At 31.4% G+C, this 27,112-nt stretch overlaps 1 protein-coding gene across 16 annotated transcripts in view; it reads right to left on the bottom strand.

Moving 5' to 3' along the window:
* Nucleotides 1–27,112, bottom strand: part of LOC129952848 (sorbin and SH3 domain-containing protein 1) — a 360,372-nt gene that overhangs the window by 113,508 nt on the left and 219,752 nt on the right. For all 16 annotated transcript variants that reach the window (XM_056065716.1, XM_056065715.1, XM_056065719.1 and 13 more), the window contains 2 exons: nt 23,154–23,325; nt 9,576–9,696 (listed from right to left, as the gene is read on the bottom strand). In XM_056065716.1, coding sequence (XP_055921691.1) covers nt 9,576–9,696; nt 23,154–23,325 — 293 coding nt within the window. The remainder of the gene's footprint in view (nt 1–9,575; nt 9,697–23,153; nt 23,326–27,112) is intronic.

Genomic DNA, 27,112 nt, shown 5'->3' with positions numbered 1-27,112 from the left:
GTAGCACCTCGGGTTTCCAGACAGAAGGGAAAACAGGGAGATGCTGGGAGAAGATAAACCGTCAAGGGGCTTAAATTGCAAGAGATCGCCAAATCCTTCTCCGAGCAAGCCCACTAGTAACCTCTTTCGAAGTTCTTTGCCGCCAACATAATGTATCGAGAACCAGTGGCATAGAAGCTGCCTCTGACGTGCTGAGTTTCAAGCAACCACCAACAAGAAACTCCTGGTTTGATAAGAAATGTCACCAGGCAAGTACAGATAAACAACATGCATGCGAAGAGGTGCTGCATAGAAGGACGAGAACTACTAACGAGCTGTATGAGCAGAAGAGGCAAGAGGGACACCGACTTCTGAGAAGGAAAAACAGAGACCAACAGAAGCGAAAGGTCGAAGATGTTGAGAGGTTCAAAAGCAGAAATGAAGGTCAAAAGTTTTAAGAGCGTAATTCACAATACATATGTGCATAAATCTCGAACCGAAGGCTGAAAAGACGATAGCGGAAACATCATAGTGGAAACGCAGTCAATGTTGAGAACATGGAAGGACTACTCCTGCAGACTGTATAACAGCAACGAAGAATCAACAACATAGACAACGAAAGCCAAAAATCCCGTCCTCCCAACTTAGACGAAGTACAGATTGCAATATCTTAGCTGAAGTCTAACAATGCCGCGGGAAAAGATGGCTTGATTGCCGAGCTCCTTAAAGCAGATGAAGATAAGTTGGTTAGGAGCATGCACCACCTTATCTGTAACATATGGTCGGAAAAATGGATGACCGATAAGTGGAACCTTAGTACTGTTTGCCCGATTATGAAAAAAGGAAACACTCTAAAATTCACCAACTATAGATGCTTCAGCCTACTTAACATCGCTTACAAAATCTTCTCTGGTGTAATATGTGAACGTCTAAAGCCCATTCGTCAATAACCGGATAGGTCCTTATCAGTGTGGTTTTAGACCAGGAAAGTCCACAGTCGATCAAATATTCACATCATGGCAGATCCTGGAAAAAAAACAAAGAACAGCAAATCGATACCACCATCTCTTCATCGATTTCAAGGCCGCATATGACAGCTTATACAGGAACGAACTGTATATAGCCATGTCTAGTTTTGGCATCGCTGTCAAACTCGTCCGTTTGTGCATGATGACCATGGAGAATTCACGCTGCTCTATAAAGGTTGAAAACAACTAAACAGAACCTTTCGATGTCAAAAAAGGCTTTAGACAAAGTGATGAGCTGTCATGCGATTTCCTTAACATCGTCCTTAAATGAATAGCGCAGAACTCATACGTCAACACTAGAGGCACTATCTTTCAAAGGTTTATTCAATTACTAGCATGTGCTGATAAGATTGGAATAATCGGAAGAACTCAGAGTGATGTCAATAGAACTTTTGCGAGTATTGAGGCAAAAGCGGCGTTAAGAGGTAAATGAGGGCAAAACAAAATACATGCTGTCATCTAAATAGAATCTACAACACCTATGCCTCGGTCAAAACGTCACCATCGACAGACGTAACTTTAGATAGTTAAGAACTTTGTCTGCCTAGGCTCTGCTTTGAACACAGAAAACAACACTAGCGCTTATATCACACCGCTGTTTCTTTGAACTAAGAAAGTAATTGAGTAGTCCCTCTCTGGTGAGTTAAAGAGAAGATGGAACGACGAGTTGTTCGAATTGTGCAGCAACGCAGCCTTGGCAAGAGGATAAAAGTCCAACGTCTTAGATGGCTGGAAACTCATGCTCCAGTCCGGAAAGTCTTCAAATCCACATCCACAGGACAGTGTAAATCAAGACCGTGGATCAGGTGGCGCGCACAAGTAACAACTTGGAGTTCGAACCTGGACAAGTTTAACTTGGAGCAAAAATATTGGCAAAATAAAAAAGTGCGTATACGCCTAAGTGTTTTTTTTTAGGATTTTTTATTTTACTAAGAAAAATCATATCAAATAATACCAGCTTTAAAATTATAAACAAAACAAAGGTTAACCCCTTCATTTCATAAATTTATTGTAATGTAGTTTTGCTCGAAAATTAATTTTAAATTCAGATCGAGCTACGCCTATTCTACCAACGGGTAATTCAAAACCTTTTTACTTATCAAAATACAAGCAGCAAACGTGCAATTTTGTGTGGTGATTTCAACCAATTTATGCTAAAGTTTTTCAATATCCTTTAATATCTCAACATACTTCAAATAAATAAAATGAAAAATAAAATAATAAATAAATATTAAAACGTTCATAGAATTCTAATCAAAGTGCTATTTCTCTAAGTTATCTAAAATCCGAAAGAATCCTTCTAAATCTTCCTTCTCAATTGAATACCATTTGAAACTGTCTTCTTTCGTAGAACTTCCTCATGGAACTTCCCTCTATTTAAATTTACGTACAAACATATTTAAAATCTCTTCAGAATTTTCTTTTCTTTAGTATTAAAAATAATTAAATCACAAAGTGAGTATTTCAATCACTAAGAACTCAACATTCTTTTAATCATCTTCCAAACACTGTTATTAAAAATCTTTTCTTTCTAAATCCCGCACCCATTAAAAATAATATATATATATTAAAGATTTCCACGACCTCTCATCTTCACCCCCTTTGTTAATCATTCAGGTGAAACAAAGCAAAATGTAATTACAACAGTACCGGTAATCCCTAAGAGTTCGCCCTGTACTTACGAATAAATAAAAGGTACACTAAGACTAAAGGAACATTTAATCCTTTTTTGAAAGAATTAAACTGAAAAAAGAAAATAATAATAATAAGACTTGCAAGCACCATAATAATGAGAATAAGGAGTCCTTAAAGTCGTTCATCTTGATTGGAAAAGCTGCAATAGTACCTAAGCATAGTATTTTAATCCCCAAAGCTATAATTCAATGAAAATCCTTTTTCTTCTTAATTGCAGTTCCATTTCATTTATTGGAAAATGCAACGAATAAAGGTTTCAAAATAAAAAAGAGAGAGAGAGTGAATAAGCGCAGCAGCACTTCGAGTTAAAACAAAAGAACATAAATAATCCTTCTTTTCAAAAAAATAAAAATAAAAATATAATTCACATCCTTGCCATTTTTGTTGCTCCTGTGGTGCTATCCTTGTTTTTTTAAGTTCTTTTTCTGATTTTTAAAATGAATCCACTTGCACTGTTCAAAAGGTGCAAAGGTAAGTTTCTTTAAGTAGCAAAAAGACAAAAATAATAGCAGATTTAAGTATTTTTCTCTTAATTGTGAAAATTTAATTCCAATTTTCTCAACGAAACGCCTTCATCATTGTACGTTCCTCGTCCTTCTCCAGCTCCTTCATATATCCTTTTCTTTTGGGGTATGTCTGTGTTTATACTGTCTGCAATACAGACAGAAATATAAGGGAATGGTTGATATATTATTTGGTTTGCTGGTCGAAGGGTCGTTGGTCCGGACAGAAGGATAAATTGATTTCTCTCTTGGGAGAAGTCGACTATAAAACATGTACCTTTACTATGTGATGAAGATGATTTATGATATCGCGCATATCAGAAAGGATGAATAAATATTTTAAGGATTTATACAAAATAAATGAATATATTTACACATCCAAACAGTGTCTTCTACCTTCAGAGTATACGAGTACATACATTAAAAAAGACACAGAATCACAAAAGTCCTGCAGAAAGAACAACAATTTGAAGGAGAAAGGACACAACAGATCGAGTGCAAGTTGTATGTTTTTCTTGCCCTTAAAGTCAATGTGTATTTTGTATGTGAATTGTTTATATTATTCAAAAGGATACTTCATTTCTTTATCGAAATACACCAGAATTCAAGGAATATTATACTCAACGAGATAAAGAAAGGATGTGTGTTGTCCAGAAGGACATACATTTTAATACCAAAATTGTTTTATTGTTGGCCATTTTGATGGAATTCTAATATTTTAAAGCTCATTTTCAAAAAGTTATTTTGATATCTAAACACTCCTTTTCCTTTGAATGAAAATATTGAAAATATTTATTGGTTAAGCAAGGTAAAACATCTTAAGTTTATATAAGGAAAAATATCTTCGGCCAACACAAAATGTTGTGTAGATATTTTAAGGAGAATTAAGATTATTTTATTTTCCAAGCTTATTTTTATTGTTGAATGCTTTGAAATAGTCATTTATCTGACTAAGGATACTTTGCCATATGGCAAACAAATCCAAATTAACTATGAGATGACTTAAGATACAATTTCAACAATAAAACTTGTGAACATGAGGAAAACCTTTGTCTTATGTTGATTTAAGAAGTTCAAAATCAATTTTATTAGAAATATGCAAACTATCTTAAGAAATTTCTTGGATCCTAACAATTTTTTTTGTTCTGGGAAGTCTATGTTTAAAAGGTTATTTTTGGATCTTTAGCTTTCATTAAAGATTCATGGGCGTCTTTCTGTTTAAACGATATGATTGAGGCACGTCTACTATTTCATAATTTTGGTTAGAAGTGATTGAGAGAAAAGCCTAAGGGAGAAAGGACAACTCCGGCGACACTTTAATCATTAGCTTTTACTAGTAACATATGTAGATTATTAGATGATTATAGAGTTGAGCTTGAAAGACTTTGGTTTTTGGTATTCTTGGCGAAATGGTTAGAAATGAGAACAGTTATGCATGAGGTCTGCTAGAGATGATCGTCATGAAAGGTGTTTCTCTAATTGGCCTTAAAACTGTAGGTCCGCTTCATTCCTGACATTACGCGCATGTAAAAAGGATTGACAGTTCAAAGCCACAAGGTTCTGGTTTTATTTGTCCATAGTTGTTATTTTCAGGGAAAATATTTTGTTGCAAGAAGCCTTATGATTTGCAATAAGGCAAAACAATTAAAAAGAAAAAGTGTGTATACTCCCAAGTGCATTTTCATTCTTTATTATTTGAGAGAGTAAAATTATAGAATAATCTTGTGGATTGTGTTTGTCATTAAGTATCCTCAGCTTACGACTGATTTTTTTTGAAAATAATACATGGCCACTCATTTTTCGTTTTCAAAAGTAAAACTAAGTAAAATATTTCTGATGTGCATTTTATTTCGTTATAAAGTTCTATTTCTCATATTTCAGCGGGAACCTCGTCCATAACATGAGTAACATTGGTTTTTAATGCGTCTGGAGTTTGGCAAATTATTTTTTGAAGCCGACATTTTGCGTGATCCCGTAGAAAAAAATCAAGAGGTGTACAAATCGCCTGATTTTGGTGGCAGAATTGACGTCGCCAAAATTTGAATTACCGGATCATGAAACTTCTCCCGCAATAAAGCAAGCCGTGTTGTGCGGCTTATTGGCCAGTGGTTTTAACATCACATATGGTCTAAAGAACGAATCTCTGTATTTGACAGTATGGTTGAAGTTGGGCTCGAGGGTATACTGATGAGCACTCCTAGAAGCGCGAGTATTATGGTCGAACTGTTTAAGGAACGCAACTAGCTATTTCACTAGAGCATGAGTCGTTAAAATAACGGTACAAAAGTTTCAGCCAAGAGACCTTACGGCGATGTTCAAGCGAAGTAAATGAACTTATGATGATATTATCATCTATCAATTTAAATGCTCTACGTTCAATACTATCCAAGAGGCTTAAGTTAGTTGCAGGAGTATCGTGCGGCATTTTTGGCGACATCGCGTATGTGATCATTCCACAATATGTGGTTGGTGACACACATACCGAGAATATTAAGGTGCTCAGTCTCATTGATGCAAGTGCCATCCATGGATAATGGCAATGGGGGTATATCTCGCTTTAACGATACAAGACAGCATTGGGTTTTCGAAGCTTTAAATTTCACGCGGTTTTTTAATCCCCATTGAACAATGCTGTTTTGGTCGGAATTTAATGAGCTTATCATATTTTGTCGTTGCAGTTCCAAATCCTAAGAGGAGGGTTGTGAGTCTGGAAACGAATATGAAAAGCTGAGAGTGCTATCGTCAGCAAAACAAGGTATTGGATTAGTTGTTGCAGACAAGAGATCATTAATAAAAATGAGAAAGAGTGTTGGAGATAGAACAGAGCCCTGGGGCACACCATCATTTATTTTATGGTTTTCAGAATTGAATCCATCTAATACTACAAGTATGGAACGATCCGAAGGGTGATTACTAATCCAATAAAGCAGACATTCGTGAAAACTGGAAGGACCCATTTACGATGAGAGGTTCTGACTCTATCAAATGCTTTTGAAATATCAAGTGCAATTATCTCACTTTCTCCAAAGCGATGTAAAGATTTGCTCCACTGTTCGGTGAGAAGCCATACTGCCGGTCATTGAAGCTTTCGATCTTCAAGATATTTCTTGAGCTGATAATTAATCAGCGTTTCCATGACGTTAGAAAGAAGGGACGTAAGTGCAATCTTTAGGTAATTAGAGGGCGAGTAAGATTCGCCTTTTTTGGGGATGGGCTGGACAAATGCAGTTTTCCATCCTCTCGGAACGAGACCTGAGGGGTAGGAGAGATGAAAAGGCTTACGCAGTGGTTTTGCCAGCGTTGAAGAACACCTCTTCAGAATAATATCGGGGATACCATCCGTACCAGCGGATTTATGTATGTTAAGATCTTTTAGGACTCTCGCTACAGTGCGAGTGAGAGAAAGAATTGGTCCCATAGAATCACTAAATCGCTCAAGTACAGGCGGAGTCATAACACTCACTGGCAGCGTAGAAATTGCGGCGAACCGCCTAGCAAAGAGATTAGCTTTCTCTAAAGAGCTAACAAAAGGAGTGTCATCGACAACGAGCGTAGGAACCGAAGAAGAGGAAGAATTTTTCATGGTTTTTTACCTAACCTCTTTGGACCTAATAACCTCTTTACAGCTCGCATCAAATCAAGCATTTTCCTTGTTTCTGATACTCTTAACCCTGTTTGGTATAAAAGTTCTCTTTCCCAGGAGAATTAAACTTGTGATCATATCAGCGCTATCGTCGACGTCACTATCGAGGAAGCATAGTGACCAGTTAAAGATCCTGAAGTAATTATTGAGACCGTCCCAGTTGGAAGGAACTTCTGACACGAAAAGACGTGTACTTAGACTTTCAAACCCGTCTTCGTGGAAGAACATTATCGATCTTCCATTGGTCAAATGAAGGTGTATGACAATTTAAAGTATTTTAATGCCAATTATCTTAAAGTGTGTTTCAATTTTTAAACGATTTAATATAGTAAAAGGCCAACATTCAGTTAACACTAATACACTTCAAATGACAGCTGATTTTGACAGGTGTTAAATGCTAGAGCTGCCAGTTTGAAACCACGAAATTGACAACCCTAAACTTTTTAGTACTTGAATTCCACATCTGTCAAACTAAGTTTTTTTAGTTGAAAGTTTGGAATTTACGAAAATGGATCGCTCCCGATCCGAAGTACCGCACAATGCTTAACATTTTTCAAAAACCTACTACACAAATGAAGATTCTGCCACAGCCTTACATCGTGCTTTAAGAAGAGATTATGGTTTACATAGTTGTCCAACTACGCAAGTAATTAGCAAAATTGTCAAAAAATTTTCAAGAGGCTGGATTGGTTGTTAAGGCTTGTTCAGACCGTTGCTGTAAGTGAAAGGGTTGCCGAAGACCCGAATGTGTCGATTCCTCGTCGTTCTTAGGAATTTACATCTGCATCCATATAAAGTTCAACTCACATAAAAACTGAAGCCATCATTCACAACATCGTAAATACGTCGAATGGGGGCTTGAACAACAGGCGGTGGACGGCAATTTGTTATTAAACAAAATTATCGTATTTGTGGTACGGAGAATCGTCAACTAATTGAAGAGAGTCCATTACAACCACAAAAAGTCACAGTTTGGTGCACTCGTTGATCTGGAGGTGTGATTGGACCTTACTTCTTCGAAACGACAGTCACCGTCAATTCGGAACGTTGTGGTCATATGAGAACCGCCTTTTTTTTCGCCTGCTATTAAATAATACGACTTGGAGAATATGTGGTTTCAACAAGACGGTGCCACACGCCCCATAACTCGAGGGAATATTTATTTGGCTTTATTGCAAGTGACAATATCAATTTGCCATTAAGATCATGCGATTTTACATCACTGAACTTATTTTTTGTGGAGCTACGCGAAAGACCGTATTTATGCAGATAAACCTTTAACTTTTGAGCACTTAAAAACCAAAACCAAAACCAACACCGCCCAATATGTGTCAAAAAGTAGTCAAAAAATGACCTCAAAAGGATCGATGCTATGAAACTTAACATGACAGGTGTCAAATGTCATCATATGAATTCAACTAATAAAAAATTCGCTTAAGTAAATTTGTTTGTATAGAAAATAACATCATAAGCAAATTTTGTATTTCGACAAATTTTTGAACAAATGAATAATATGAAAGTCCATTCTGCCCTGAATGATGCTACGTGCAACAAGATGACATTTGCTAGCGATCGGAGTAGGTGGAGATATTTATTGATTTTTTGATGAAATTGAAATAAAATTTGTACGCTATAATTTACTACTAATAACTTATTTAACGATCTTCGACATATTGCGTCTATTTATGTATTAAAACCACACGTCTCCAGAAAAAAATATGCCTGACATAAAATTAAATTTTTTGAGTTCACTTGCAGTTAGGGATATACTTAAGTGACCGTTAATAAGATGTTTAGAAGAAAAAGTATTGCAAAATACCACAAGTTTTAAGACAATTTTTTAGTAGGACATCAAATTTTAAGTAGTACTTGGACTTTGGTAGGTATCCTTGGTGGACCTTGTTGGAGGAGCTTCCAACCGTATTCATATCAAAACACAACGAGGTTTTTAGTATTTTTTTCTTCAAATATCTTCCTACATATTCCATTTCTTGTTTATTTTGTGTTCCCCTTGGATTGTACGACGAGTACATTTATTTGAATGTGCATTTTAAGAAGAATAATAAAAACATTAAAAAAATAAAAAAGGACGAAAACACACACACAAAACTACATAAAGGACACACGATTCGAACGACGAAAACGACCCGATGGACGTTAAAGGATGAAGAAATTTATTGATAGATTGCAAGAGAGGAAGGATATTTTTAAAGGTTCCTCCGTGTAAGCATAGCAAGGAAGCAGGCACACACACACACACACAAACTCTACTCGTAGACACAACATTTATGCTCATATTTATAGGTATACATGGTTAGATAAAGGTAGCCAACACATAAAGTTGTGGAGTCTGGGAATCTGGAATCAGGATCAAGGAGTGTGGAATAAAAAAAGGAGCAATATGTAAATATAAATATTTCATAAATATGAAATCACGGTGAAAAAAAGAGAGAGGGAGTTTATGGACAAGGAAGGAAATTGAAGGAGTTTTTGGAGAAGATTTAGATAAATGAATATGATGTTTATACGTTACGTGTATCGTATCGTATCGTATAGTAGCGTATATGAATTCTATTATAATATTCTGATGTTCTTATATTCGTATATTCATGTATTTATATCACATAAAAATAATATAAATATGTAAGTATAAAATAATCTTCATACATTTTTGTACGTTTATTCACTTAAGAATTTTGAGTATAACGTGTAACGTACGATACGTACCTCTTTCTTTTCCTTTTCGGATACGGATGAATGACCGGTAATGTAATTCTCAATTCTGCCAGGTTGAACTTTATAGGATCCTTGGCCTGATTTAACAGGATTTGGCATAGTACCATAAAATCTGCAAAAAAAATAAAAATAATAAGTATTGAAAAGAGAGATAGAGAGAGAGAGAGAGATAGAGAGATAAATAAAAACATAAAGTAATACAACGTTGATATGCATTTACGTTACACGGTTCTTACTTCAACAGTAGGGTAAACAAGTCAAGGGTTCTTCTTAAAATACGAAATTTAAAAGCTCTTTTGACATTTTTTTTTACCAAGCTACTGAAATGAACTAAAACCAAAATATATAAGAATGTCCATGACAAATACAAAAACTCCTCAAAATATGTTCGAAATGATTTATTCAAATAGATTAATGCAGTTTTTTGTGTGTTTTGAAATTTTTTATTTGAGTTTTAAGGTTTTGGGCGATAAGAGCTAACACCAGATTTTTGTGTGGAAGTGAACGGATGGTTGTCAAGAAATATATTGCAATCAATCCAATTTATGGAAATGTTAAGTTTGAATTTTCTTGACGTTTTAAGGTCCCTAGAATATAAATCCAAAATAATTTTATAAAACGAAGAACAACGTTTCTGACACGTGCTAAAATTGGGGAAAAATCCAATACTCAGTTCTCTTTCAAAAAACTGAACTTTATTTCGAATCAATTATCTTCCAAAAGTAGAAAGACATTGACTAAAAAATTATAATAAAAAGCAATAAAACAATTTGTAGACGACAGTTTTTTTCTATAGAGGTTCGAAATTTACCAAAATTACTACTAATTTCGTTTAACGTCTTAAGTACCTCTTAAAACAAGCTTAAAGCATACGTTTTTCCTTTAAATGGAAATTCGTGTTTTTACAAAAAAGAAAATATTAGTAATTTCGTTAATGTACAAGGTTTTTCAACAGGGGCGCTACAAAATTAGAGTGACGGGGAAAGCAAACGACGGCATACTTTTTGCCACTTTTTTGACATTTCTCTTCTGTAAAGTTTGCCATTTGATCATGGAAAGATATACGAGCCAACAACAAGTCGACATTTTTAAAAAAATAATACAGAAATTTGGAGTCAGTGGCTTCAAGGTTAAGACCGCTACGTCTAATTTATGGTCGTCATGATCGTCCTAGATCAGTTCAACAATTGAGCATCTTTGGAGGACAAATTGGAATCCACAGGCACAGTACAAAATTTTTTCGTGCCAGTGAGACAAAGAAATGCCCTTAGTGTAGAGAATATTTCTGTCGCTGAAGCTTCAGTTGCAGAAATCCTAAATGTGTCTCTTACACGTCGTTCTCAAGTGTTTGGGCATCTCCTTGAGGTCGTTGTGGCGAATTTTGCGAAAAGATCTTGACGCAAGAACTGAAGCCGCTTCATCACCAAAAGAAAAATCATCTTCAGCAATGAGGCTCATTTCTGGCTCAATTGTTTAGTCAATAAACAAAATATGTGGTATTGGTCAGGCAGTAATCCACACGAGTCATCATTGCATCTCGAAAAAATTACGGTTTGGTGTGGTTTATGGGCTTGCACGGCGGCGTCATTGCCTACATCTTCCTTTTTTCCTTGATGATCAAGACCGGCACGTTACTGTGATATGGTTAGCTACCGTGGCCGGCACCACAAACCGATTTATGCTTGAAGACCGACGAAAATTGGTTTCAGAGTCTGGACTTCTTCAAGCGTGAACGTTGTTGCCATGCAGAAGAAATTGAGTTTCATATATAATGGCATCAAACGTCCTTTCACAGAAATAAAGAATATTAATGATATCCAAAACCGTTTTTGTTTAATTTAAAAAAAAAACGATTTAGGAAACGGAAGCACTGTTATTTAACACCTGTCAAAACTCAACTGTCATTCGAAGTGTCATAATATCGGTTGATTGTTGGCTACTACGTTAGTAAATTGGTTGACAATTTAACAATTAGTTAAAATTAAAACTTACTACGAACATCATGATTCACATTAAAATACTTTAACGTATTATGCGATGGATATAGTCATAAAATTCGACCAACTACGGAATTGTAAAGTATTTAATTCCAGCCGGAATCTTTTCACACTTAATACGAAATTCCAAAATAATTTATTGAGCTAAAATTTTAAAATAGAAAATTATTGGCCCTGTAATATGTACAAACTATTTTTTTTCTAAGTTTTTGGCGCAAGATCCTTTGGCATCTGAAACCAGAAAACGTAAATTAAATAAAATGCACGACTGAGTCGTCCAAACGCAATTTTTTTAAGACTGTAAAATACCTTAAACTACTAGAAAAATCAATTTAATTTTCAAAAGGTATTTTAATTAAAGGTATTTTTTATATATTAATCCTTTTTCAAAAACCTTTGGAGCTTTTTTTGAATTGTTTTCTCTATACCTACTTATTTGAAGTTAATAAATAAACGTTTTAAATTTGAATTTCGTTTAAAAATGTTGATCGGTTTTTGAAATAATATAAACAAAAATGGCTGGGATGCGACCCACACTGATAACTTGCCATCCCGTCTGTCGATTTGTCTTTCTTAAAAGTTTGTCTATAATGTACCTACTCGTATCAATTTTTACCAAATTTTCGTACTATTTTTTGTAGATTTTATTTTTTATGAAAAAACGGACTGTTGGATTTTTATATAAAAATTACTGAATATAAAAAACAATATTTTCTGTGAAATAAAATAAGTTTGAAGCCAATATTTTTAATTTTTGAAAAGCTATTTGAGTCGAAAGTAATTATTTAACAAGTTTTAGTATTGTTTTCAAAATTTTATCGAATGTTGAAAACAATATTTCTATAAGATAAAATTAGTTTGAAGCCAATACTTCACATTCTTGAAGAGATATTTGAGTCGAAAATCAATTTTTACCAACTTTTATACATTGTTTTAGGTTTTTATTTTTTGTAAGAAAAACTGTCAATTCGAAAGTAAAACTATTTGAGTCGAAAGTAATTATTTAACAAGTTTTAGTATTGTTTTCAAAATTTTTCAGAATGTTGAAAACAATATTTCTTATAAGATAAAATAAGTTTGAAGCCTAAATTTCAAGTTTTTGAAAAGATATTTGAATCGATATTCAATTTTTACGAACTTTGAGTAATGTTTTTTTTTTAGATTTTTATTTTTTATAAAAAAACTGTTAATTAGATTTTTCTCAAAATTTCATCAGATTTCAAAAACATTATTCTTTGTTGCACAAAATTGTTTTAGAGATGAAATCATATTTCAGTCGTAAAATTTTGGAGGTGACAAATTTTTTTTTTCAGTTTTATTGATTTAAAAAAAAAAAACGTTATATTGATTTTTTTCAAAAAATATACCTGTTTGGTATCACGTTACAATATATTATATAAAATTTAGTTGAAGTCTCTAGCGTTTTTGGTTTGTAAGATATTTAGGGTTAACCAAAATGTTCACCTTTTTTTAAAACTGCTATGGTAAAAAAACCACCCACGCAATTTTCTTGAGAGCCCTTTCTGCATCTTTCTGCCTTATTATCTGTATAACAAAATTTATTTGAAGTCGATATCTCTTCTGGTTCTTGAGCTATGGACGACGAAAAAAACGTGGCGAACGTACGGACGTACAAACGTACGTACACACGCACGCACAGACATCTTTCTAAAAATCTTTTATTTCGACTCTAGGGACCTTGAAACGTCGAGAAATGTCAAAATTTTCAATTTGACAAATCGGACCCATTACAATAACTTCCTATGGGAAGTTAAAAATAGATGGCGAAACTTCCGTTGAGAACTAGGGCCTAGTGACTTACGAATCTTGACCATGACCATTCCTGTGTGTAAGTAATATTGCCAGGAATGGAGGGCACCTACAGTTTTAAGCCAGCTTATTTGAGAATGCACTTTTAATTACAAGAATAACTCTTGAACAATTTATCAATTCTTCCCAAGAGGCGGTAGCCGTGCAGAAAAAAAAACTTTAGATGGCACAATCAGAGATCGAACCTCGATCTTTGGCATGACGGGCCAACGCAGTTTTTTGTTTAAATTCATTTTTTATTACTTGAATCTTAAACCTATCTTAAAGCTAGACAAAAATTCATAAAACTAGCCTAGTTAACTATAACTAATACATAGCTTACTGGTCCCATACGGAAGCTCTAAGTTAAGCAATAATACTTCATACTAATGCTTTTCCGCCCTAAGATCTTTTTTACACCAATTCAATTTTATTTATTTTACTATTTACTAGAAAAATAAAAAAAAAACTATTTTCAATATTTTTTTTTAAATTTTACTTTAAATTACGTCCATAAAATAAAACTTAAACTACCTTTTCTGTCTTTAAACTGCTTAAGACTAGAACAGCCACAACAACAAGTCACACTATGTATATTTTTTTATTTTCTTGTTTTTAATTTTTTTTTGTTTATTTTTTTTTGTTCCACCACGCCTAGTTTAAGTTCAGTTTACAAAAAATATAATTATCATCCGGATTCTGAATTTTGGCACACGCCATAAATTTATTAAAAATCTTTCTTATATCATTTATGAAATAACAAAGCAAATTGGCAGTAACGTCAATCGTTATTGTTTCTTTTTGAAGGCTCTTGCTGGTTTTATGAATTCTTTCTAATATTGTGCTCCAAATTTCTATTAAAATGAGAAACTCAGGTTTTGACATTTTCTTTGACAGGCTTAACGCTTCGCTTTTTGTGTATGGAGCTTGCTGTGCATCTCTAGAGATAGATATCAAGGCTTCAGTAATTTGCTTATAACCATGTTGGAGCGTGTTAACTTCATCAACTTGTGCAGACCATCTTGTTTCACTCTATGTGAACTTAAACATACATTCAATTTATTCCAACGATAGGTAGAAGCAAACAAAAGTTGTATATTTTTTGAACCACTTGATAGAAACTTGTTGCCTCCTGCACACAACCAGCCGCATGAAGTTAAGAAAATGTGCTTGACAAGGTGCAAAGGTAGCAAATTCGCACTTCTCCTTTAGTATTGCTTGCAAACCATAATATTTTCCCGACGTATTAAAAGCATTATCAGCTTTCGATGGGAACACAATTTTTAACATACCGAATTACAAAAGTCAAATGAGAAAGGTCGGGTGTACTGTCAAAACTGCCTCTCACGTTTCGTAAGGGGCTCAAAATGGTTTCATTGAGCTGAGGAGGAAGCCTCAAGATTCATGTGGTATCACAATGGGCCATTAAACTATCCGTTTCCGTCTTGGATACCCACTATAACCTAACCTAGCGGTCGACAGTTAGGGGAAAATATTTTGCCGAATTAATTTCACCTAAAATTTTCATTAGGACTTGTTTTCCCATTATATCAATGAATTCGTTGCAAATATTTGCTGATAAATATGAAGTGTATCCCTTTCCTGGATTCTCACATTTTTTAAATGATCTGCGATGAATGAATCATCATGGTACAACTTTGTGTGTTGTTTATGGAGTGAGTTGAAAAGTCGCCGTCCGTAAAGATCAGCAACTTACTCTTATTCTTGCACGTATCAGTCGTGGCCTCAGTCCAACGAATTACCCATCATGCCACGGGAACTTCATAATTTTAAAAATTATTTAATACGGTTAATTAGTACTGTGAATTTGAAAAACAAAACGCCGGTTCTTGTGGTAAAAAGAAAGTTGAGAAAGGTAAGCAAATTGCTTACAAATCTATTCTGCTGTTTCTGAGAAAATTCAAATTTTCGATTTTCACTCACACTTTTTTTTTTAAATCTAACGTGAATCTGCCTAAAAATTAATTGCTAAGTTTTTGAAATCAACCCAATTTTTAGTTCGTAGGCGTGAGAACATATAGACAGATGGTCGCATTTACAAGGCCCACTTTTCCGACTTCTTTACCATCATAATGTCATGTTTGATTATAATCCCGAAAAATAAATTGACAAAAAATTCCACAAAGTAGAAAAAACAAATTTCAAAACTCACTATGTGTTCAGTACGAAATTGACCCAAATTTTTCATAAACAAATTGTAATCAAGTATTTATTTCTTCGCATTTTTTAGAAATAAAATTCAAACTACGGTTAAGTCGATTTATTGCAAATTATAAGTTTTTCAATTGAGCTTATTGCAAATCAAAAATATTGTTTGCGTTAAAAATAAATTGTTGATTATCCGCCTTCGTCAGAAAAAAGTAGTTTTCTTTTATTTTAATTCTTAAAACATTCATTTTCAACACAAAAATACTTTATTCTTTTCATATGAATTTTTAAAGTTTCGATAGTTTGCTACAAACTTTGTGAGGGTTCAAGGAATTCATTATTAACTATTTTACCATTTTTACAATGAACAAATATTTCAGAATTTTCTTAAAAATCTTTTAAAAAAATATACTATACCCAGAACTCTTATCCGTTCGGGGACAAGCTTTGACGGAATCTGAAGCACTCCCACTTTAAATCTTAAATATGACAAAAATTTTGAAATAATGGAAAAATCAATTTCTATAAAAATTTCTTTCCGATCCTTCTGTATGTAGGCACACGAGTTTCATCTACGTACATTTTTATTTTATGTTATTTAAAAAAAAACATTTTCGAATATGTTTCGATAAAGTGCCTCTTTAAAGCATCATCGTCTTTACTCAAACTCCTGTATAAATGTATGTACATAGGTGTTTCAGAGCAAACAGGCATCATTTTTATATTCTCTGGCGCGTCCTGCTTCTCCCTTTCATATCACAGACGTATAGGTCCTTTAATTCCTTCAATCTTCAACATATGTGTAAGTATAAAAAAAGGTATAAGTGTTCCTGTTCCTGGTGTGTGCATTTTCAAGCGGATTACATCGGCTCATTTATATACACATCATTGAAGGATGTTGCCTCGTAAAAGTATATTTCAAAATGGATATCCTTTTCAATATACCGGCTTGATTCCTACCTACCTACCTGCCCTACCAATAAATACCTTCGTATAAAAACACACATTTGTACATATTTTCTCTCTATTTTTTTTTTTTTTTTAAATAAATTTTTCTTTCCAATTTCGTGATACTTTCATACAAAAAGGTATAAAAGTTCAATGGAAATTTCTATGATAAAGGTGGATATAAATGCAGAATGGTTTGAGTCAAACCAAACAACACTCGTTGCTGCTAAAAAGGAAAAAAGAATCATAATAAAATGTAAATCATTTCAATACCTTACCTATATCCACTACCTATTTCTAGTCCCATATAAATCCTCTAAAGGATTTCAAAAACCTACTAAAAGCTACATTTTGTTTGTCGATATAAGAGATAGGTATATACCTATATTTAGTGTTAGGATATTTTTAAGAGGCAGACTCTTAGCCCCCAGATGTCGACATCGAAGTCGATGTTGATGTTGATGTTGAGTATGAGGAAGTTATAAATGCCAAATGCACGAAAACACTTAAGTGGATATACCGACTCAAAACCCCATCATCACATTTTTGAAACTAGACTTTAACGAGTCTACCTACACATGTAGGTAGGAGGTAGCTATATAAGATCCATTTTTTCGATTTGAGGAAAAATAAAATTGAAAAACTCATAAATATGAAAGGTACAAAATAATACCTACCCTGTACCATTACTGTACTTTACCCAATATACATTTTGTCCTTTTTTTCGTTGTTGGAAAAGGAAAGGGAAAAAAAGGATTATAAATATGATTTATAGGGACAAATTATTACTTTTCAAAGAATTATTTATTGGTGAAAAATAAAATGCATGAATAAGTCGCACGTATTTGCACTTTTGCGGTGAATACTTATACTTAGATATATTATAATTTGAGAATTGAAAATATTGAAATTATGTACAAATTTGGAAACGGGTGATAAAGTTATAGAAGCTTAGTTGGTGGATGGATTTTGGATAAAGGGTAAGACTACTTGCTTCAGGACGAAAAAATGAGCCTTTAAACAATTTGTTTGAATTAGATTTAAAATGTGCTTTTAATCGTTCTGGTTTCAGAAACCACCGATTCAAATGTTTGAATAATTTTTTGATGGAAGTTTTGTTTTGTTGAATGATTAGTATTTTATAGGTAAAAGGGGTTACAAACAAAAATTATGAACATTTGTACTATGACATTAATCTTGAAGCTGGAAATTTTTGTTCAACTTAATATAAAGGCTCAAATATGACTAAATACAACAAAAATAGTTGTCATTTTATGATTGGTTCTTATTTCAAAAGGGTTTTTTTTTTTTTATTACAAATGTAATTATTTTATAAAGTTTTAAGGGAGCATGGCCCTTTTTACGTCAAACAAATTCATTTAAATATTACTAAGCGTTAAATGGAGTTAAAATTATGGGTTTATGGGTAGAGCTTGGCAAAACTGTAAAATAGTTTGGGTAAAACAGTTAATAGAGAAATGGTATGAATACTTATAAAAACATATTAAATTGACTTCAAAAGGTATAGAAGTTTAGAGAAAAGTGTGTTTTGTTTTCAGACTTACTGTTCAGCTTAAGGAAGATGGGAATGAACACAGAAATTTGTGTCGAAATAATATTATCAACTAGACAATTGACACATTTTAGTTTTAACTTGTAATTTGATGATTCAAGAAAAGAATATGTTCAATATTTGAATATTCAATTTTTTTTAAATGAGTGACTACTTATGAGAAAAGTAAGTTTTAAAAAAAGTTTTTTAATTTTCTGTCCTACAAAAATAATACAAAAAACCCACACTGATAACTTCCCATCCCGTCTATCGATTCGTCCCACTTAAAAGAATTGCTGGTTTTCGTGTTGGGTTAAGAAAATTGTCAGTTGAATTATTCTTAAAATCTTCAAAATTAAAAACAATATTTTGTATATATGAAATATTTTTATTTCAAAATCTTGTTTTGTTGAAATTTTTTGTAAAAAATCATTTTTACCAATTTAAGAAACATTTCTTAAGAGTTTTTATTTCTTATATAAACAAATACAAATCGGATGAATTAAATTGACTTGAGAGATATCGGGGCCTGAACATCCATTTTTACAAAATTTGCGTACTATTTTTTCTAGATCTTATCTTTTCATGAAAAATCGGACTGTTGGATTCTTATGTCCAACAAAAACAATATATTCTGTGAGATTAAATAAGTTTAAAGCCAATATTTTTTAAGAGATATTTGAGTCAAAAGAAAATTTTTACCAAGTTTTACTATTGCATTTTTTAGATTTTTATTTATTTTCTCAAATTTTGTCGAATGTCGAAAACAATATTTCTTGTGAAATTAAATTAGTTTAAATCCGCTTTTTAGTTTTTAAAAAGATATTTGATTCGAAAATCAATTTTCAGAAACTTTTATTATTTTTTTAATTTTTAATTTTTTGTTAAAAACCTGCAATTTGATTTTTTTCAAAACTTTGCTAATTGTTGACAGCAATATTTTTTGAAAGATTGAAGTAAATTCAAGCCAATATCTTAAAGTTTTGAAAATATATTTGAGTCGAAAATCGATTTTTACCAACTTTTATTAATTTTTTTTAGGTTTTTATTATTTGTAAAAAAAAACTGCCAATTCGATTTTTCTCCAAATTTTATCAGATGTCAAAAACATTTTTCTTCGTTGCACAAAATTGTTTTGGAGATGAAATCATATTTAAGTCGTAAAATTTTGGAGGTGACACATTTTTTTTCAGTTTTTTTGATTTATAAAAAAAACCGTTAATCGATTTTTTTTCAAAAAATATACTTCTTTGATATGACGTTACATTATATTATATAAAATTAAATTAAAGTCTCTAGCGTTTTTGGTTCGTAAAAACCACCCCCGCAATTTTCTACTTCTTTCTGCCTTATTATCTGTATAAGAAAATTTATTTGAAATCGATATCTCTTCTGGTTCTTGAGCTATGGACGACGAAAAAAACGTAGCGAAAGTACGGACGTACGAACGTACATACGTACACACGCACGCACATACATCTTTCTAAAAATCTTTTATTTGGACCGTGAAACGTCGAGAAATGTCAAAATTTACAAATTGACAAATCGGACCCATTACAATAACTTCCTATGGGAAGTTAAAAATACTGAATGTCGAAAACAATATTTTCTGTTAGATAAAATAAGTTTGAACCCAAAAATAAAATTTTTACCAAGTTTTAGTATTGCTCTTTTTAAATTTTTATTTTTTATAGGAAAATTGTCAATTTTTCTCAATTTTTTTTCGAATGTTGAAAACAATATTTCTTATAAGTTAATATGGTTGAATGCCATAATCTCAAATAGTTTGAAAAGATTTTTGAGTCATAAATCAATTTAGATTTTTTAAAAAAAAACTGTCCATTCGATTTTTCTCAAAACTTTACTGAATGTTAACAACAATAGTTTTTTGAAGATAAAATTAGTTAAAAGCAAATATTTCAAAGTTTTAAAAAGACTTTTGAGTCGAAAGTCAATTTTTACCAACTTTTATTAATTTCTCCTAGTTTTTTTTTATTTTTTGTAAAAAAAGCTGTCAATTCGAGTTTTCCCAAAATTTTTTGAATATAATATAACAATTTGGAAGCCATAATCTCGAGTGTTTGAAAAGATTTTTCAGTGGAAAATTAATTTATTTGAAGCCGGTATCTCTTCTGGTTCTTGAGCTATGGAGTAAGAAAAAAACGTCCTAAACCTACGTATACACGCACGCACAGACATCTCTCTCAAAATCTTTTATTTTGACTCAAAATTTTCAATTCGACTCATCGGACCTATTATAATAACTTCCTATGGGAAGTTAAAAACCAAGACATTATAAGACAGTTTTATGCTTATTTTGTTTGCGGTGTTTAAGGTTAAAAAAAAAAACACAAATTGCTGTTTTGATATGTCCCCAAAAAAATTTAATTTATGTTCAGTGGCTCGTTCTCCTTATGCTCCTAAATTTTCTTTAAAATCAATTTTTTCCAAAACAAAGGATAGTTACAGAAAGTTTAAGATTAGGAAAAAAATGTTTTTTTATTTAGTTATTTTGAAACAAAAAAATAACGAAACTTTATTACTTTTTTGGTCCAAGTTGGCTCAGTTAAATTTTTACTATAAAGTTCATTGTATATTGTATTAAACGCAATTTTCAAAAATCTAAAATTTTCTTAAAATAATTGTTGTTACTTAATATCAAGAAAATTTTGCATGTTTTTTAAACTCTAATGCAAATTTTGGTGAATACACACAAGTTTTGATAAAGCTTTATTTTCAAACGTTATTAATTTCCTTGATTGTAGTGTTTGATGTAGTTTTGTCTTTCAATATCAAAATGTATGTCAATGAAAAATTGGGCCTTTTAAAGCAATTTGTAACCATATCATTTTAATAAAATCGTCTGAAAAAAAATTAAAACTTTTAAGAAAAGTCAATTCGTTTAAAATTATTCGTGACCAGCATTTTTGAGTCCTTTACAATAAATTTAAAATTGAGAGTCTGGTCTTTTAAGAAAAAAGCATATATTTTTAAAATGCCTGTTGCCTATAAAATGAAAATTATGTATTGCGAAAACTCAATTCTTTTTATAAAAAATCGGACTAATTTAAAAACAATGTCATATTAGACAAATTTTTTTTATTTTTAAGACTAATGACAAAAATCTTATTTAAATAAAAAAAAGAGTTTGTTAAAAAATATTTCCGGTGTTTTAAGATTTAAAAGTTTGTTTTCAAAAATTTGAACCCCATTTGATATCTCAAAAACAACTTAATTTTTTTCAATTTTGTTTTTGAAAAATCGTTAAAGGTTTTTTGTTTTCTTTTTTTTTTTAAATTAATTTCTCGGGCATACAATTTTTTAATTGAGTTTAAAAATATATTTGGTTGTTACTTAGAACTTATTAATATACTCGTACGTTTTACATTTCAAATTTGTAATAATATGATGACGAATTTTTGAGGTATTGCATTTCGAAAAAATGTTCAACATTTTTTTTTAAATCAGAAATTAAAACAATGACATTTTATAATCATAAAATATTATCGAGACAGTATAAGAGCTGGTACAGAACAAATTATTGAAGTAGTTTCGTTAGTTCTTGAGAAAATTCAAAAACAAAATTTCGGTTCAATAGGGAGTACCCTTCTGGAATAATACAAAGATTTTTTTTTATTCAAAGAAGACAAATTAAGAAGAACAAATTCGAGAAAAGTAAAAAATAGTCTATCGGTTCGTTTTTGAGAACAATCGAATGTTCAGTTTTTGGTCAAAACATTTTATGAGGACTACTGTTATTTTCCATCTTAAAAACATAATTCCAAATTTGAAGTCAATTGAACTAATAGTTCGGGTTGTAGGGGCGACAGACAGAAACGGACTAGATCGGGGAAACCACTTTTTTGACTTTTCTTCCACATTAATCCATTTTTGACTAACATCTCGAGTTAGGAATATTGTACGAATGCAAAACTTGCTATAAGGTGAAGATCAGAATTTTGGCTTTGAGAACGATTTTTTCAAAATTTTGTTCATGTAGAAATAAATATTTATTTAGAAATGTATCCAAATTTCTATAAAATAAAAATTGTGTATTATAAAAATTCAACGCTTTTTACAAAAATATTGAATATTAACTTTTTCAAATTGCGTGTACTTTTTATTTTAGAATACTGTTTCATAAGTCTGAATAAATATTTCATCAGAAAAAAATCGTATTGAATAAAAAACGTAACGTTCAAATTTTAGCACTTAAACATTTTTCATTTTAGGTCTAAAGGGTTATTTTTAATTCCTTGTCAATACATTGAGTCAAAACTTCCGAATCATTGTTGTAAAAAATTGTTTTCATGCATCTAAACAATGAATTAGCCAGTTGCATTTGATTTTAATTTTAAACATACTGTTAATTATAGAGATTCTTTCTTAAGCGCACGTCACGAATGTGGAATGCCTAAGTAAACTCTTTATGTGCCTCCCATTTCGATATTCATACATTTAAGACCAATGTGCACCTATGTGTTTTTCTATTTCTTAACTTTTTTTTCCTAAACATGTCAATTGTATTATACACTTTTTTTTATGTGCAAATTAGGATAAAATAAAAAGTTCTTAAAGTTATAATCTTTTTGTTCCCACTTTTTAGCTTTGGAATTTCTTATGAAAAATATACAGAGTTTGAGAGAAAAATTAATTCTTTAAAAAAATGCCCTAAAGCATATTTGCATAAATTTAATCTTTCAAATATTATTCAAGGTAGAAATTAAAAAACAAATTCTATTTTCCTCTTTCTGACCTAAATTTACTGCTCAAGTAAAAAACTTGTCATTCCATGAAGAGAAAATATTTTAGTCATACAGAATTATTAAAAAAAAAATAATTTTTACGTTCGAAATTTTGAAAACATGAGTATTGAAATTCTAGCGAAACATTTAAAAAACATAATATTACGAGTATGCGTTGAGCTTAAAATTGTTCCGGAATGAATTGAACAAACCTTATCAATTTAAAAAAAATTGACCTTTCCCATCTTGACAAATAAACAATCAAATGTTTTGATATTTTCAACCCTTGACATTTCTTAAAGACGAGACTTGTTATTTTTTCTTAAGTTAGACATGCATAGATACTTACGTTTCGTCACGACTTTCGTTTCCTGTTGTACCCGCTGATGTCCTTGATTCTGTACCTCCTGTTGATTGAAGCCTTCTTCGTTCCAAAGTTCGATATTTTACTGTTGAATAATCTGAATCGTAGTTTGGTTCTGGTTCTGACATATAACCGTTTGCCTTGTAAGGATATCGCCCTGCAAAATGTTTATTTTATCAATGAATTTATTTGTTTTTCTTTGACTCTATTTTTATTTTGTGAAAAATGCTAATTATTTAAGTAATGCAATGAGTAAGTAATTTAAATGATGTATGCCATGCATGAGTTAAACCAATAATATATGAAGACAGATTATTATTTAAGGAAACCTTGGAATGCAGAATAATGTATATTTATAAATATGTTTTATAGAAGCAATAGTTAATTTATTATGAATGTAAATGTTAGTAAGCCAATAAAATCAAATCCAGCTCAATAAAATTCCCTTGAATTTGTGGTTCATATTGGTTAAATACATACATATATATTTTTGTTTGTTTTATGGAATACAATAATGTTAGATGATTCTATACAACATTGAGATAAATTATGTATCTATATAAATATTTTTATATAATGTTAGGTTGGTGGTATATGAAAGCATTTTAAGGATAATCCACATATTAGAGAAATGTTTAAAGGGAATTCACAAAATATGTTAAACCAACACCGCATAAAATCTAATAATACAAAGACCGCACCCACAGCGCGGCAAGCGGCCGGCGCCACGGAGCAGCGATTAGCATTTCTACTATTACGTAGTTATGTGGGAGGGTGGAATTTGTGGGAGTTAGCGATCCTTTCATAGAACGGAATGCGGTCAGTATTTAAAGTAATGGTATATGATTTATGGCTCACCAAACTATTGTTTCTTTTTTGTTAGAACTAAACTTTGGTTAGGTTGATAGTCAGGTATGTAGGTTAGGACGTTTGGTATGTGTCTGATGGTATTCTAGAAAATTATTTCCTATTCATTAACTTAAACCAAATATTATGGTTTTTGTTTGATGTACGTTTGATTTATATCTCAGCTAACCTCATTGTTTGATATCACCCAAGTTGAAAACTTAAACTTTCAGTAAAATTTAGTAAAGTGGTCTGCCCACGTTTACCTTTAAAATTTTAATCTTAAATATTCATATATCTTTACAATGGTACATGATGATGGTGTAAAACTCTTAAGTTGACAGCTTAAATACTTGCTACAAGTTATACAAGAATTTAAAAAGGATTTTTTTTATAAAAACCTGCTTCTGATTTAAATTTTGTAGATTGACTTCAAAAGATATTTGATAAGATTTTTTTTCAAAACTTCTCAGATGCGGTAAATTTTTTTATTTCTACCTTTAAAATAAAAAACAGCTTTTAATAAATTGCATGCACGTGGCCGCCCTGGTTTAATGAAAGCTAAATAAATATATTTTAAATTTGAATGCATCATATTTTAGTAAAATTGTAAATCAAGCAGATCCAGTATCATTCGACAGTCCTATGAAGAATATTTAAGTTGTCTTAATTGAATTTTTAATTAATGCTGTTATTAATTCAGGGTTGCCACATTGAATCCAGTTCCTGTTTTTAAACTTTAAGTTATTTATCTAGTTTAGTAAAATTATTTCAATGAATGTTTGTTTAATTACCTTGACAACTGCATTCTCTAAAAACTAAAGTGGCCAGCATTGCATAAATGGTAAAAATAGTAGACAAGAATGATTTTTAATAAAAATGAAACTTAAATATTTAACCTAAATCACTAATTTTGAAAAAAAAGTTTATTAATTTCATGTGCACAAAACTACCTCAAAAAAGAAATGAAAACAAAATTATTAAGTGAAAAAAATGCTTGTAACTATGTTAATTGTTTTTCAAGCTTAATACAAAAAGGCCATTTGAAGTTTTGAAAGAGAATTAAGTTACTTTGTATAGGGTTTTCCTAAAGATGTTTAGATGCTTAATTTTAAATAGCCCGTTTTTCTAGTTTCTCACTTTTGACACTGATATATATTTTCTATATCTAAAAAATAAAAACTACACCATTACCGAAATTGGAACGATTTATTCCTCAAAAATTCAATCAAATTGTTAAAATTCCGAAACGGCGAAATTATAATTTAACCCTTCAAGTTTTTTTTGTTTAAGCTTCTTGAGAGATAATGTCTATGCCAATGCTACACAATGGATTTAATATGTTAAAGATGAAATTCAGAAGGGTTTCGAGAACATAGGCTCCAAATTTGTGAATTGGCCATAGAAAATTTGAATATAAAGGGTATGATGCTACAGCTGTATGGTTGCAATTTGGTTGATATTGTGGTTTTTAAAGGATTTGTTTGTTTGTATATTTATAAAAAAAACACTGAGTTTTTATATTTTAAGTTTAGCATTTAAGCAAAAATTACTACTTTGTTTTTCCTCAACAATATTAAAAAGTCATTCAAAAATTACTAGTTTTTAGTTTTTTGAAGAAGCTTAACTAAATTTGATTAAAATGGTCACATTGAGATAAATCGAAAATAAAAACATGTTTGTAGCTAATTTTAAATTAGTAAGATTCCCTTAATTTTTTTTCTTTATATCAAATATTGTCGCTAGATAACTTCTTAAGGGGACTATTTTTCATCATTTATGTGGTAATGAGGAAAGTAAAAGAGGGGAGTACGTCTGACGTTCCTTAAATATACAAATATGAATATTTTCTAGAAGAAATGGTGTGTCAAATGGTACCTGGTGTAGAAAGTTTTGAACGATCTTCATAAGGTGGTGAAAAAAGATTGGTCTACTTGACTAGCGTATTCAAGTAGAAGTCTTACGGAGGAGTGACAAAGGTGTTCGAGAAATTCTTAGACCAACGTTTGAAAAAGTTAAGGTATTTAAATTTAACTTATACTATCGTAATGAAATTAAAACGGGCATAAGATTGAATAACTAAGGTAAAATAGTGATACAGAATTTATCTTAAAGAAATTTTATACAAAAAAGAGTTCTTTGCACGTAAAACGCATACATAACAAACTCAAACTCCAACAAACAAAAATATAATTTTTTAAAAGCACTTAAAATATGAGTATTTGGAGAATGAAAAAAAGGGTGTTTCTTGGGTATTTTTTAAGGCTAAAATATAAGAGTTCAAGGTAGGTTTTAACAGCATGTCTGGATTGTAGAGCTACCAGAAGGTTAAACAAGAGTAGTTTTCCGGAAAAGGAAGAAAAGCGTACCAAAAATGCCAAATTAAAAATGCACCTGAAGAACTTGAAAGGCAAAAAGGGCATCAAATTTAATTTTGAGTATTATAACCTTTACATCGTTGACATACAAACTTTGATAGGTAACTAATTTTGAAGGTTGAAAATTATGCTTGGTCGTCATTATTTTTGAAAAAAATGATATCACATAATAACAAAGGTAAAATTAAAAACTTAATTTGAAAAAGAGGCTGGGATGCGACCCACACTGATAACTTCCCATCCCGTCTGCCGATTTTTTTTTACTTAAAAGTTTGTAGGATTTCGTGTTGGGTTAGGAAAGTTGTAAGTTGAATTATTCTTACAAATTTTGAAATTATCAACAATATTTTTGATATAAAGAAATAGTTTAGTTTGGAAATCTAGTTTTGTTAAATAGATTTTTAGTCGAAAACAAATTTTCACCAATTTAAGTAGAATTTCTTAAATTTTTACAAATTGGATAAATGGAATTATTTTGAGAGCTATCAAGAAGCGAACATCAATTTTTACCAAATTTGCGTGTTATACTCCTGCTGATAAAATAAACGCCTGTTTGAAGTCATCAGTTTTTGGAGACATGTACGAAAATTGACACTGAACATTAATATGCGTATTCACCGAGATAATCATGAAACTGCCCATGAGTTATCAAAACTGTAGAATTGCGCAATCTAGATGAGTTGATTGAATGTGTTTTTCCGAATATTCTTTAAAATTAGA

Source organism: Eupeodes corollae, chromosome 3, assembly GCF_945859685.1.
Source record: "Eupeodes corollae chromosome 3, idEupCoro1.1, whole genome shotgun sequence".
Classification (NCBI taxonomy): Eukaryota; Metazoa; Arthropoda; class Insecta; order Diptera; family Syrphidae; genus Eupeodes; species Eupeodes corollae.
The sequence above is the reverse complement of the archived record's forward strand: the minus strand, read 5'-3'. Positions and strand labels throughout refer to the sequence as shown.